General features: G+C 41.7%; 1 protein-coding gene across 1 annotated transcript; it reads left to right on the top strand.

Moving 5' to 3' along the window:
• The first annotated feature begins 2,719 nt into the window (after positions 1–2,719).
• Positions 2,720–12,844, top strand: CAMK1G (calcium/calmodulin dependent protein kinase IG). The gene is made up of 11 exons (XM_026077210.1): positions 2,720–2,811; positions 5,965–6,093; positions 6,679–6,753; positions 7,524–7,662; positions 8,006–8,129; positions 8,747–8,822; positions 9,385–9,497; positions 10,287–10,365; positions 10,806–10,893; positions 11,668–12,092; positions 12,621–12,844. Exons 1-11 carry the CDS (start codon positions 2,720–2,722, stop codon positions 12,709–12,711), a joined length of 1,431 nt encoding a protein of 476 aa, XP_025932995.1. The 3' UTR covers positions 12,712–12,844.
• Positions 12,845–12,871: the final 27 nt, after the last annotated feature.

The following is a 12,871-nucleotide window of genomic DNA, read 5'->3' as shown; positions in this document are numbered from 1 at the left end:
CCACGTCATACAGCTCCCGGGCTCCTCTCTTGCGGTGTTTGCAGGGAAGTTCGGCAGACTACGCGGCTGGCTGCTCTGTGTCATGGAAAAGGGTGGCGGAGAGCAGCATGCAAAGCGCGTTTGCAGTGGGAGCTGGTCATCTCTCACATGCCAAGGAGGGTGGGATTCAGATGCTCTCTGAGCATGCCATCGTCTCTGCCCCTCTGCAAAGGGCTTTCTGGCCGTCAGCCTACATCCACGGGGATGGGTGGCAACCTCAAAGAGTTTTGTGCTAACCAGGCCACATTTTGGCATAGTGGCTGGACAGGAAGGAAGATTAAAATACTGTTTGTATTCCACTAAGGCCCACAGGGGTTAGGCTAGCCTACTTTTTTTTTACTTTATATTCTTTGCTTGACAGTAGGCTGCAAAAGAAATTGAGGGGTCATCTAAATTTTACCCATAAGTCAAAATCATAGTTGCGTCATGCGTTTTACGTTTGGCTAAACTGGATGAAACTTGCTCTCATCAGTAGCTGAAAGTCTCTGCTTAAAATTCTCTTTTTGTGAAGTTCCAGTTCTGTAGAGATTTGAATGGGTGGCACAAGAGGGAAGACTTGGAATGAAAATGTAGTTTTTGGACTCAAAATATTGGCAGAAAGAGGTTTCTATTATTTGATCAGCATTTTTGTGACAAAATTTTGATCTTCACTATTTTAAACAGCAAAATATGGCTGATTTTTATGAAGATTTGTATTTCTAGGAGTTACACATGCATCAAAATCCAGAAAGCAAATAAAAGTGTGCACTGGCCTTTAGTGATTTTATAGACTGAAGGCTTCAACTGTTTGCAGTTGAGTCAATTTTGCTTTCAATAGTGTTAAATTAACCTTTAAAAAATTGTGTCAAGGATCTCAAAATCCTCAAACCATGTTAATTAAGGAGATAAACTAGGTTCAGGAAGAATTCAATATCTAAGCTGTCTGTCTTGAAATAAGCTTTCAGCTTTTTGTCTGCTTTAATACTTTGCCTTTTCCAAACACATTGTTTTTACAGAAAAGATTCAGTTTTGTCTTTCAAAGATTCAGCTGTGTCTGAGGCTTTTGGAGAATGGCATCCTTGCTCCCAAGAAGGGAGATGTCGCATGTGCTGACGGCACTGCTGCCAGCATCCAATCCCCTTCTGTCAGTGGATATTTTCAGTGCATTTCTACTGTATCCTGACAGTGCAACAAGCCCCACCAGTTGTTGTTTTCTGAAAATTTTTCTCATCTACAGACTTCATTGTTCATCTTCCAGTGTATTTCCAGTTCTGTAATGCTAGACCTGATCTTATTAAGAGCACTTAGATGTTTGTATAACATTTCACACCTTCCAAACCTTGTGTAATCTCCAAGTAATTCTCACACCACTCTGGTGAGCTCCCACAAGTGATGATAGCATTACTTTTTGCATTACAGTAGCACTGCACAGTCTGTACTCTAAAGAGCTTAGAGGTGGGAGGGGAAGTGGGGAGGGACAGGGCTTGACCAAGGTCAAAGAGCCCTTTGTGGCACCGCTGGACGGGAGTCCAGGTTTCTGGAGTTCCAGTTCAGTGAACCTGTGAGATTGAGAGAGAGTCAATCTCATGTCAATATTTTAAAATGTGGATGGCAGAAGACCTAGCACCCAGACCAGGTGCCTAAATTTCAGATGTGCTGAGCACCTAGAAGTCCTACTGAAGTGTTTAGTAACAAACCAGATTTTGTGCAATTAAATATTAAATGTAGATAATAAGTGCTCAGCAACCATCCAGCAAAGCAGGATTTGACTCCAGAAGCTGCATATTCCTGATTTTGTGGCCTGACCATTGTGTCACCATAGACCAAGGCTGGATTATTCAGTCTGGTAGAAACCTAACTAGATTCCCCTTTGCATTTTGCCTCCACAAGCCCTTTAAGTTGGACAGGCTTTACCAAGATAAGCAGCTGCTCCTCTTGCCACCCTTCCCACGTGGAGCCAGAGAGCAGTGGCTCTCACTGGGGCTGGCACCCCTTTGCTGCAGCATGGGCCGCCCAAAAGACAGCACTGGGATTTCACAGCCTTGTGACTCCCTGCAAGAAAAAGGCAATGGGAAGGTGATGACTCAGATGCAAAAGCAATCTGTCACTTAACAAAAATTAAAGAAGACAGCAACACAAACTATACAAGACAGACCCAGAAATGTTTTATGTTGATTTCCCTTCTGCAGTCATGAGCTCTTTAAACTATTTAATATTCAAGCAATAAAGCAGTTCAACTATAATCCACCTGCATCCCTAGTTGTACCTAACTTTTTAATCCATTAAGTCATAGATGCTTTACTTAAAATTAGCAACCACCCAGCTTGTTTTTTTGCCGCTAAATATAAAGCACAATATAAACATTTTTAATTGCCAGCATGCATAAATGAATATACCCACAAGACAATACTACCATATGGTCACCGTCTGCCTGTTCAGCTGATCTAATATTAAACTGTACTGACATTGGGACATAATCACAGTGACATGGCTAGTACTAACAGTTGTAAGTGTCAAAATAAGTACAAAAAATCATATATTTCCAAGCTGTTGACAAGTTTGAATCCTCTGACCAAGCAAACAGCATTCATGACACCTTGAATCCAATTAACCATTCCTGTTCTTCATGAGAGTACCTGGCACATCAATCCTTTCTCTCCTGCCCTTCCTGACAGAATTCCCTGCTTCCACTCTGGAGAAGATGGGCCGCAAGGAAGAGGATGACAGCAGCTCCTGGAAGAAACAGACAAGCAATATCCGAAAAAACTTCATTTTCATGGAGGCACTGGGATCGTAAGTACCATAGCTACTCTCCAAACAGAGCCTGCATCTAGATACGATGCTTCCCAACCCAGCACAGCTGCTCTCTTTCTGGTATTTGCCAGTGTCACAAGAAAACATCTCCTTCTGAGATATGCAACAATCTCTAGATAAAAGGTGGGCGTTACATTACAGATGCACATTTCTTACTTGCGTTCTGATTCATGGTTCATACTTGCCAAGCGGTGCTGAGAACAGCCCTCCTTCACCATTCAGCCCTGCAGTGCAGCTCTAGATGATCCCTTCTCCTTCCCCTTTCCCCTCTAAGCCTGCATTGCAGCATATTTAAGTTTTTGCTCTTTTCCCTCTGAACACACTGGTCTTCCACTGCTACAAGGTTAAGCAAGGTCAAAGGATGGCTCTATAACAGCCATAATAACATGTTATTTATTTAAGCTCGTATCCCCAAACTTTAGGAATGAACCAAGAACAAGGATGCCCAAGTTATATGCAACTCCTCTGTGAGTTAGCTGCTTAATCTGCCTGTTTGTATGAATGAAACAACAAAACATTTCCAAGGTGGTGGAGGAGGAATTGAACTACCTCTAAACAGGAAATTTTATCCCGTCCAAATTTTCTGTAACTTTAGAACACATGGAAAAGCTTCCAAAAGAATATTTATTCCAGAGTTCAGCTATGTTTTAAATTATGACGTTCCTGGTCAGCCTCAGAAATTAGTTAAATAATCCAATAACATTCTTCTGAAGGAATGAGGTTAGAAAATGCTTTGTTCTCTCCTTGCCAACTTGTTGATTCATGAGTTTTTAATAAGGGGCATAATTATTATAAACTGTTTGGGACTAAAATACAGAACAGATGCCCTAGCATCTGATTTGTAGGTTGTTCATTTCCTACTGTTACATTGGCATGAAAAGTTAGTATTAGAAAAAAGGATTCTTTCCACATGCACTGCTTCAACTAGTTGAAGAAAATTAAAGAAGATCTGGGAGCTAAAGCTACCTAGAAATTTATTGATCAGTTTTCTAAGAAGCTCAAGAGTTCTGAAGTTCTTGCAGCTGTTTTCAGAGGCATTTCAAGAACATACGCAATGCCGTATGGGCTCAGACCACTAGCCAACGCTGACCTACCCTGTCTCAGACAGGGACAACAGGAGATGCCGGTTAGAGACCACTCGCAAGCCTGGCCACTTCCATGGTCCTTGCCCCTCGTTTTCCCCCACCATCCACAACTGTTGGATTAGAGATCTTAAAGAGAACATCCCTACCTATTCCTTGAGACTTCTCATGAACTTGAAAGGCATTTTCATGAAACAGTCTTCTGAATTAAATGAGAATATGTGTAAAATGAGGAAAAGGCTCCAACATCTACTACTTTTTGAACCAAAAGAGAGACAAGACCATTGCATATAAATTACTGAGTGAAACAGATACCAAATCCACCTCTTGGAAGGCCTTCCCAAAAATCCATGCCTTTTTTTTTTTTTTGGTAAGGGATCCCCCAAGCTTGATAGGAACTAGTCCTTTCCCTCTTTTCTCCTTCCAGCAAAACTGGAGATGGTGTCAGACTGCTTCACTTGCAGAACCTAATTCTTCGTAACCCTAATGTCTTTTACACGGTTTCAGCTGTACTCAGGTAGCCCCTTATAAGAAGGAGGGAAGTGAGTAGAGCAAGGAGCTGTCTTAGACTCATGCTGTCCCTTTGCATCAGAACTGGCTGCCACTAGCTAACAAAAACATGAGCAAACAGCCGCATGCCAGATGGGTACAGCTCTGTGCTTAGCCAAACCTGTCTGCAGAATACACTGGATTCTTCACTTACATATATATACTCTTCAGATTATAGGAAGCACAGGTTTTCTGCCCTCGTTTATTGTTTTTTTTGCCACAACAGCATTCCAACTGAGATGTACATCCCTTGTGCCTACCTCACCTTCCTTACTCTGCCCTCCAGCTCCCTTCAGCTCTCAGACACAGTGGCACATTTCATTTAACTACCATCAATAAATCTGTTGCTCATTTGATGAGAATCATTGAGGACTGACCTGGCAAAGCATGCATTGTCACTATCCCAAGACACGTGCCAAAGAAAATCCTCTAACAGGATTGTAAGCTTTAGGGATATTATAAATATCTACTCTTCATTGTACAGAGTTGTACTCTTATCAGGAATATGCTAGGTACTCATTGTAACTTTTAAACTAAGAATATACAGGTAAAAGCAGGCTCCGCAGAAAAGAAAAAATATTAGGTGCCAGATGAAAACATTAAGCAGTGGGCTGAAGTTCTCCGGTTGTTTTGCACTTCAGATCTATGGAACTTTGATTAATGTACCCCAACTGCAATATAATTGGGCTCTCCTCACTGAAATTCAGCTATCTCAACCCTCCCAGCAATGCTGAACAGGGAAAGTGAAGGACAACTTTAAGTCAGCAAGGGCCTGTGAGAAGGTATGATATATATTAAGAAGGAATTTGGTCAAGTCAGAATGGAGGCTACTGATCTCTTCACAGGGTTATTAACAGTAATGAGCACTCAAATTTCAGCTTGTCCCATTAGAGAGATGGTTTTTAATATAGCCCCTTAGCTGGACTTGCCCTCAGCCTGGGAACTGCCCCCTCAGTCCCAAAGAATTGAAGTGCAAAGGTTCCTTGAAAGCAGTAAGCTGCGAAACCTTGGATCATGCCTCCTCCTCCTGCACTGATCACTGAAGCATATGCTAAAAAACATGTTTGCAATCTACCTTCGCTGAAGTGTGCTCTGAGTCTGGTAAGAGCAAAGTTAACTCATAGCCTGGCAGATACAGGAGCAAAATGCTTGGCTGTCTTTACAGACATGTAGCTGTCCTGAAGAATGTGGTTTAATTTCACTGCAACGATCTTTTTTGTTAACTCCCTCAACACAACTTCATGATAAACTATGCAAATATAACCTTTTCCTTACATACAGAGAAAATGGGATTTTTCTATATATTGAATAATTATTGCATTGAATATACTAAGTTTGGGTCTGCTGGAAATGTAGTTCTAGCTTTACAGTTAGCATCCACTTAGAATTGAATTATTTCCTTTTTTGTTTCTGGGGGGCTTTTTTCCTTCTCCTCTGTAAGTTTCCTTCTAGTTCACAATAGCATCATCTGTTGAAATGCACTTACTTTTCCTCTCTGCAGAGGTGCCTTTTCAGAAGTTTTCCTAGTGAAACAAAGAAGCACTGGCAAGCTCTTTGCTCTGAAATGCATCAAGAAGTCTCCTCTCACAAGGGATAGCAGCTTGGAGAATGAAATAGCAGTATTGAAAAAGTAAGTATATATTTTTTTAATATAAAGTAAAACAAACATCTTTTCCCAAGACATGTAGCTCTGGAGACTTACATGAATTGAGGTTAGGAATAAATGACATTTGCTCCTGCTCCCACTGCACAAAATTGTGTTAGGTTAAGTGGAAGAATGAGAATAAAATAAAATAAAAATAATTTATTTTTCAAGAATATATAAATATTACGATAAATGAATATACTAGTAAAGTTTCTTCTCTTATTCCGCTGCTGTGTCTGTAACCCCAACACAGTCATACTGCCCCAGATCTGAGAAACTGAATAGATTAAACAGAACAATACACAGGGAAGGGAAAGTTAGAGTTCATGTTTTTTCAGTACTTATAATACACATGATGCAGAGAAGGAAGCTGCTTAAAAATGAAGAGTCTGGACCTTTATTGTTGATGCCTGGAGAGAAGATGCTACCACACAGGGCAAGGGAGGACAGCCACAAAGTAGCTCAGTGAACTTTCTTTCATGATTAAAGCAAGATGACTATGGGGCTTTCAACTTGAAAAACACTTTCGTCCCTGTCAGATATGTCTGTGACCCACATTTATCTTTGCAGAATAAAGCACGAAAACATTGTGACTCTGGAAGATATTTATGAGAGCACAACCCACTTTTACCTGGTCATGCAGCTGTAAGTATTAGCAGTCAAGTCTTTCTAGGCCACAGAGAAAGAACAGTGGTAGGACCAGGGTTATGCATCCTAGGTCAGGACCTATGCACAGGAGTCCGTCACGTTTAAAAGTCACATGCACAAACATTCCTCACTAATGAAGTAAGAGCTACATGGTTTGAACTAACATGGACACTTCTTGTACTGTCTCAGCCTATGTTCATTCTAGCAGTAAATTTCTAAACCCCAGTTAGGATCTATTTATGCAAATTAATTCATCACAGTTTAGCAGGACAGAGACAGAGGCATTTCTAATTAAAGCTATGCCATGCAGGGTTTCTGAAAATGAAAGCAGGCAATGTGTCAGCTGCAAAGAAAGCAGCTTGCTGTGGGCATCAGCTTCAGGCAGCCTGGCTGCTACTGCTAACTCGCAAATTTACCTAAAGAAGTTACACAAAAATACACATCAGGCTGTGCATTCGGTTACGTAACACAGACTGGTGGCAGTTACGTGCATGTTTCTGAAAGCCCGTGGCTCGAACGTGCAGGCAGTTGCATCACAACCTTACCTGAATTCACTGGCTTCACCAGGAATGTTTATTGGCACTCTAAAACTGTACTTAAGAGTGCCCGCTGGTGTTTGAGTCTCCCAAAGTATGGCTACCATAGGAATGGTTGTGCTGTAGACGGAGTCGTAAAAGGGCTGGAAAATTGGCTTGCCTCAAACATGAAAGCACAATTAGATTTGTTTAATGTTCAGCCTTTTTCTTTCTGAACTATCATTTCAACAGGGTATCTGGTGGAGAGTTATTTGACCGAATTTTGGAAAGAGGAGTTTACACCGAAAAAGACGCAAGCCTGGTAATCCACCAGGTCTTGACAGCTGTGAAGTACCTCCACGAAAATGGAATAGTTCACCGAGACTTAAAGGTGACATGTGTTCCTTAGAAATAACAATGCCTTATAGACTGATGTATCTGCAGACTTTTCTAAAGCACATAGTGTAACCCTGCAAACCCTCGGATCAAGGATTGACCCCTAGCTTTTCACACCAAAAGCAGAAGCAGGCACCATGTGAAACAGCATGGTGATTCTGTTAGCAGCACCAGACCGCACCAAGACACTCCTTCCACTGCCACATGCCCAGCATGTTATCCTGACTCCTGAACCACCAGACATCAGAAATAAGCTCACGCTCTGTCCTATGACCTTCCATTGTTTCTTTTCATTTTTCTAGTTCAAATTTCAAACCCTGACCACTTTGTGTTCACAGCCTGAAAACCTTCTTTACCTTACTCCTGAAGAGAACTCCAAAATTATGATCACAGACTTCGGCTTGTCTAAAATGGAACAGAACGGCATCATGTCCACTGCCTGTGGGACTCCAGGATATGTTGGTAGGCCAAAGATCAGGAATGGGTTTTCACTGGTGGTCTGTCTAGAAAAAAGATTACACTTTTACAGTATGCTGCCTAGCAGAAAAAACAAAAATATATAATCACTTTAACAACACATACTGGTAACAGATGCACTATATATGTAGACTACAAACACTGGATTACAGTGTAAAGACTGCAAAATCACAAAATATTTGAAAATGCAAAGAAAAGGATAATTTCAACAGAAAAGAAAAAGATATTTTTAAGAGCAACATATTTCACTTAGTCAAGTATTCATTGAAAAATTACAAAAAGAATTTTAGCACAATGGGCTTTGTTTAATTTCAACCAGAAGGCATTAGCTTGATCCACAGATTACTGGTTGAAACCTTAGGATGTGGGCAGAAATTCTCAGTGGTTGTTTCTATGATAGTAGTGCTTCACTATCATAAAACCCAATGTCCTAAAGTAGATACAAAAAGGACAGATCAATCCCTTTAGTAAATAGAGCTTTTACTGGCTAGTTCTCCTGCACTGGCATCTCAGAGGCCAGACATACCAGAAATCACCTTTTTCTCCAATATTGAGTCATTTAATATTGCTTGTTTTCTTGATTAGTTTTTGCTTTTCTGCAGCCCCAGAAGTCCTCACCCAGAAGCCATACAGCAAAGCCGTAGATTGCTGGTCCATTGGAGTCATTACCTATATCCTGTGAGTAAAAGCAAACAGCATCCCACTTATTTTTCCAGAAGTCTCCCGCCTTGTATACAGCTTCACACACCTCTGCAGAGTGGAAGTGTAAATGGTGCTGATCCTGGACCTCCCAGCTTTATGCTCACAGTAGCAATATAGTCTTCCTTTGCACTGATTCACTAGATCGTAGAAAGCAAAGGGATGCAGGGAATTAAGTATCAGGGAGGAGATGAAAGGAATCACATTTTCTCCACTATATGCTTCATCCCATGTTTTGTTTTTTCAGTTGCCTACAAATACTGTTCAATCTTCCTCAGTACTTTTTGTTTCATTTCCTCCCACACCGTGCAGCTATGTACCAGCTGTGGCTTTGTCCTTTTGCTGCTGCAGCTAAGTTTTTAACTCTTTTCTGCAGTATTACAAATGCACTTAGATGTGAGGGACAGATGGATCTATAGAGAAATCTCTTCTGTTCTTCATCCAATCCTGTTGCACAAGCAACTAAACAGAGCTAAAGAGGAGCTTGTGCATACACAGACTGAGGCACTGAAGGACCACTTTCTTTTCTGGTCTGTTCCAGGCTGTGCGGGTATCCTCCTTTCTATGAAGAGACTGAATCTAAACTGTTTGAAAAGATTAAGGAAGGCTACTATGAGTTTGAATCGCCGTTCTGGGACGATATCTCTGAGTCAGGTAAAGCTCAGACACTGGAAAGCACTTTGCTCTCTCTCACAAATGCAGTGTCCGCAATCCGGAGTCCTCTTAATCGTGGGTGAGCCCAAGCAGACAACACTGCATAAGAAATGAAGCTGCCACACTCGGCATCTCCCAAGCACCCTTCCCGCACACCGGCGGGGACGGGAATAGCAGGAAGCGTTGCACATTTAAACTGAGTTATGCTAACAGAGCAGCAAACCCCCAGCCGTGGGATCCGACTGCAGAGGCTCCCAGTGCCACCCATAGCGGGGGCGATGATACCAAAGCAAGCTGCACTGGCAGTTTTGGGTTTACTGAAACCAGCATCTTAGCAGCATTTTTTGAACATCCTCCTTTTATACATGCAAAAAAAATCTGGCAGAAGATTTGTTTGGATATAATAGGAAGCAACATTACCCTCCCTGCAAAGAAAAAGATTGGGAGGGATGCAAGTCCTCTTTAAGCCAAGTTTTAAAGGAAGTAGGATAGGACAAGTCTGCTCAGTTTAGACTTTCTTATGCTTTCCATTGGCAGTGAAAAATTCTGCTCAAAATCACGTAACCTAAACATAAAGTTTGGTACATCCTCAGTTTTTTTTCATAAGGAACACTTCACTATGAATATATCCATTTGATGATGTAATAACACAGTATTAACACGTCCTTCTTGGGGTTGATGGTTGCCGTGTTTATCTACTAGAATCTGCCAGGTCCTGCTAGAATCATATCTTGGAACAACAAGAAAATAACCTTTTCTCTCTGCTTCTCCTCCTCCTCTCCCAAACAGCCAAGGATTTCATCAGACATTTACTGGAGAAAAATCCAAACACAAGGTTTACCTGTGAAGAAGCCCTGAGGCACCCATGGTGAGAGAAACGTGGCTCCCAGGAGTTAATGTTGCCAACTACTGACAAAGGGGATTTACCAGCCTCCGCATTTAGATCCATGTGCTTAGTTGTAACCGAGAACAGAGGTGTCCTCCTAATCCCCATTATTAATGTCACTAGCTGCCTTGGAGTGGCCCTATGTGTTTCTTTTTTATGTGTGAAAAAAGAAAATGATGAATAATTAAAGATGCAATTGTGTAATATTTGCCTCCATAAACAGAGGCAAAGAAGAAATCCCATTCTGAGCTTTTCCAAGCTTTGAAGTGTGTGTTTGTATTATATTTTGTTGCTGTTTTTCCTTTGGGTTTAATTATTGCTGATTGAATATACAAAGCAGTTAGTTACTTGCCTCTAGAATGTGGAATGCCTTACAAATGCCATCTGCCTATGAGCCCGTTTTCTTCTCTCCCCATCTGCAGGATTAATGGAAATACAGCCCTTCACCGTGACATATACCCATCTGTCAGCGCTCAGATTCAGAAAAACTTTGCAAAGAGCAAATGGAGGGTAAGTTGTTTGCTGCTGGGCGCCTAGAGCCATCTCAGAAACAAATGCTAGTTGCTGCCATTTAGCAACAAGCAAGGCTTCATCTATATGGGTAAGCACCCAAAAGCTGAGTTCCTCCAAAAGCCACCCAAAAAGTGTATGCAGTTAGTGTTCATAGTATACTTAGACCAATATCCCCTGCATAATGCATACTGGTAGATTTACCACAAACATAGCAATATAGAACCCCTGCCAACAAGTAAAGGGTAGGGGGAAAGGATTATTACCTTTATACTGAGAGTGAAATTAGTGCTCCATCAACAGACCTCTTGGAAACTTAATCCAGCTTTTCCTTCTTTCAGCCTTGAACATAAACTGGAATTTCCTCTATATCGAGCATTCTTGTAGGAATTTAGGTGGAGAAAGGAATGCCACAGAACCACTTGTTACATGGTATTTTAGATACTTTCATTCAAAATTCAGCTCTGATCTCTATTTCACACTACAGGGTAGTTATAGCTGTTCCCTGTGATTTCCTTATCTAGAAATGGTTGTGATCTTAAAAAGCATCAGCAGTTTGTAGTCAATGGAAACCACGGTGTTTATGTAAGGAATGAGCACATCCCACTTTCTACATATTGTGCAAACAGACAGACAGTGCTAACCAATACAGCACTATCATCCCTATATGTGAACTATTGCTTAAGGGAAGATGTGCAATGCCTTCATCCCGTAGCACCCACACAGCTTGGCCTCACTACATGTTCACCACAGGGTTTTTGTCTTCTTTCCCAGCAAGCCTTCAATGCTGCAGCTGTTGTGCACCACATGAAGAAACTCCACATGAATGGTCATACAGCGGGTGAAAACAACCTTCCTGTTATACAAGTCTCAGAAGCCTCCAGACCTAACACACCTAACACCACCAGCTCAGGAATGCCAAACGAAGACAAGACCGTATCATTCCCTCTGGTACCCACACTAGGTTGTCAAAACCTTCCCACGCAGCTGGAGCAAGACACAGGAATGATGGAAGGGAAGCTGCAAAAGCACTCCATTAATGGAACCCTGCCAGGAGACAGCAGTCCGGCCCTGCCAGACCCTCCGAGCCCACCAAACAGAACTTCTTGTGGTTGCAGCTCAGCCTGTGTGGGGCACGAGAAAGCAAAGGCATCCTTTTGCTCTGAGGCAGTGCTTCTTAAAAAAGCTGCAAAATCCCAGTAGGTACCCAAGTTGCTAGCTATAACCACTGACAAAATACATGTGATGAACCTTTCTGGAAATGGTTGGTTGACACGTAGTTGCCAGCCCAGGCGGAGGTAGAAAGGGCAAGGAACAGGGATGGAAGCCAATGTTTGGGCTGGGTGGATAGCAGTGGCCAGCCAAATGTCTTCTATGCTTGTGTGAACATCAGGGGAGGCACATTGCCTAGGCTGCTTGGAAAAGCTTGCAGTGAGCTGAGGTAATGGGGTTTCAGTTGCCATATTCAACTGACATTAGTGCATGAGCTTTCCAGAATTGAAATTGCCTATGGTCGAAGCTACTGCTGCCAAGTACTCAGCTGGTGTTGCCTAACTTGAACCTCCCTTTGCTGCAGTGTTAACTGGCACCACAACTATACTTCATGTTCAGCAGCTGATACTCTTTATATTAAGAATACAATTTTAATGCATCTGAAGAATTATCATAAATATTACTATTTTTCTCTCTTTTTTTTTTTCTCTTCCAATTCTTCCATTTCCAACCAGTCCTTTCAACTCAGAAGTTCTTGTTCCAGTGAAAAATGGTAAACACTTTCACTGTGGCACTGGCCAAACTGGAGTTTGTTTGATCATGTGATGAGGAAGTCAGGCACTGGGCTCCCCACATCTTCAAAGGTACGTGCACCATTGTCCACCCAACAGCTGCTTTACATTAATCCCATTATGGTATGAAAAATCAAAAGGCACAAATAGCAAAGTGACTTACAAAATAAATTGACTTAATGTTTTTTTGCAAC

This window comes from Apteryx rowi, unplaced genomic scaffold (assembly GCF_003343035.1).
Source record: "Apteryx rowi isolate R43461 unplaced genomic scaffold, aptRow1 scaffold_45, whole genome shotgun sequence".
Lineage (NCBI taxonomy): Eukaryota > Metazoa > Chordata > Aves > Apterygiformes > Apterygidae > Apteryx > Apteryx rowi.
Note: the sequence above shows the minus strand (reverse complement) of the source record. Positions and strands in the feature narration are given on the sequence as shown.

What these genes read in the sequence shown, in the direction of transcription:
- CAMK1G (XM_026077210.1), top strand. Translation starts at nt 2,720, where the DNA reads ATGGGCCGCAAGGAAGAGGATGACAGCAGCTCCTGGAAGAAACAGACA. An exon ending in TGGGACTCCAGGATATGTTG is followed by an intron (nt 8,130 to 8,746) that starts GTAGGCCAAAGA and finishes GCTTTTCTGCAG; the next exon opens with CCCCAGAAGTCCTCACCCAG. An exon ending in AAAAAAGCTGCAAAATCCCA is followed by an intron (nt 12,093 to 12,620) that starts GTAGGTACCCAA and finishes ATTTCCAACCAG; the next exon opens with TCCTTTCAACTCAGAAGTTC.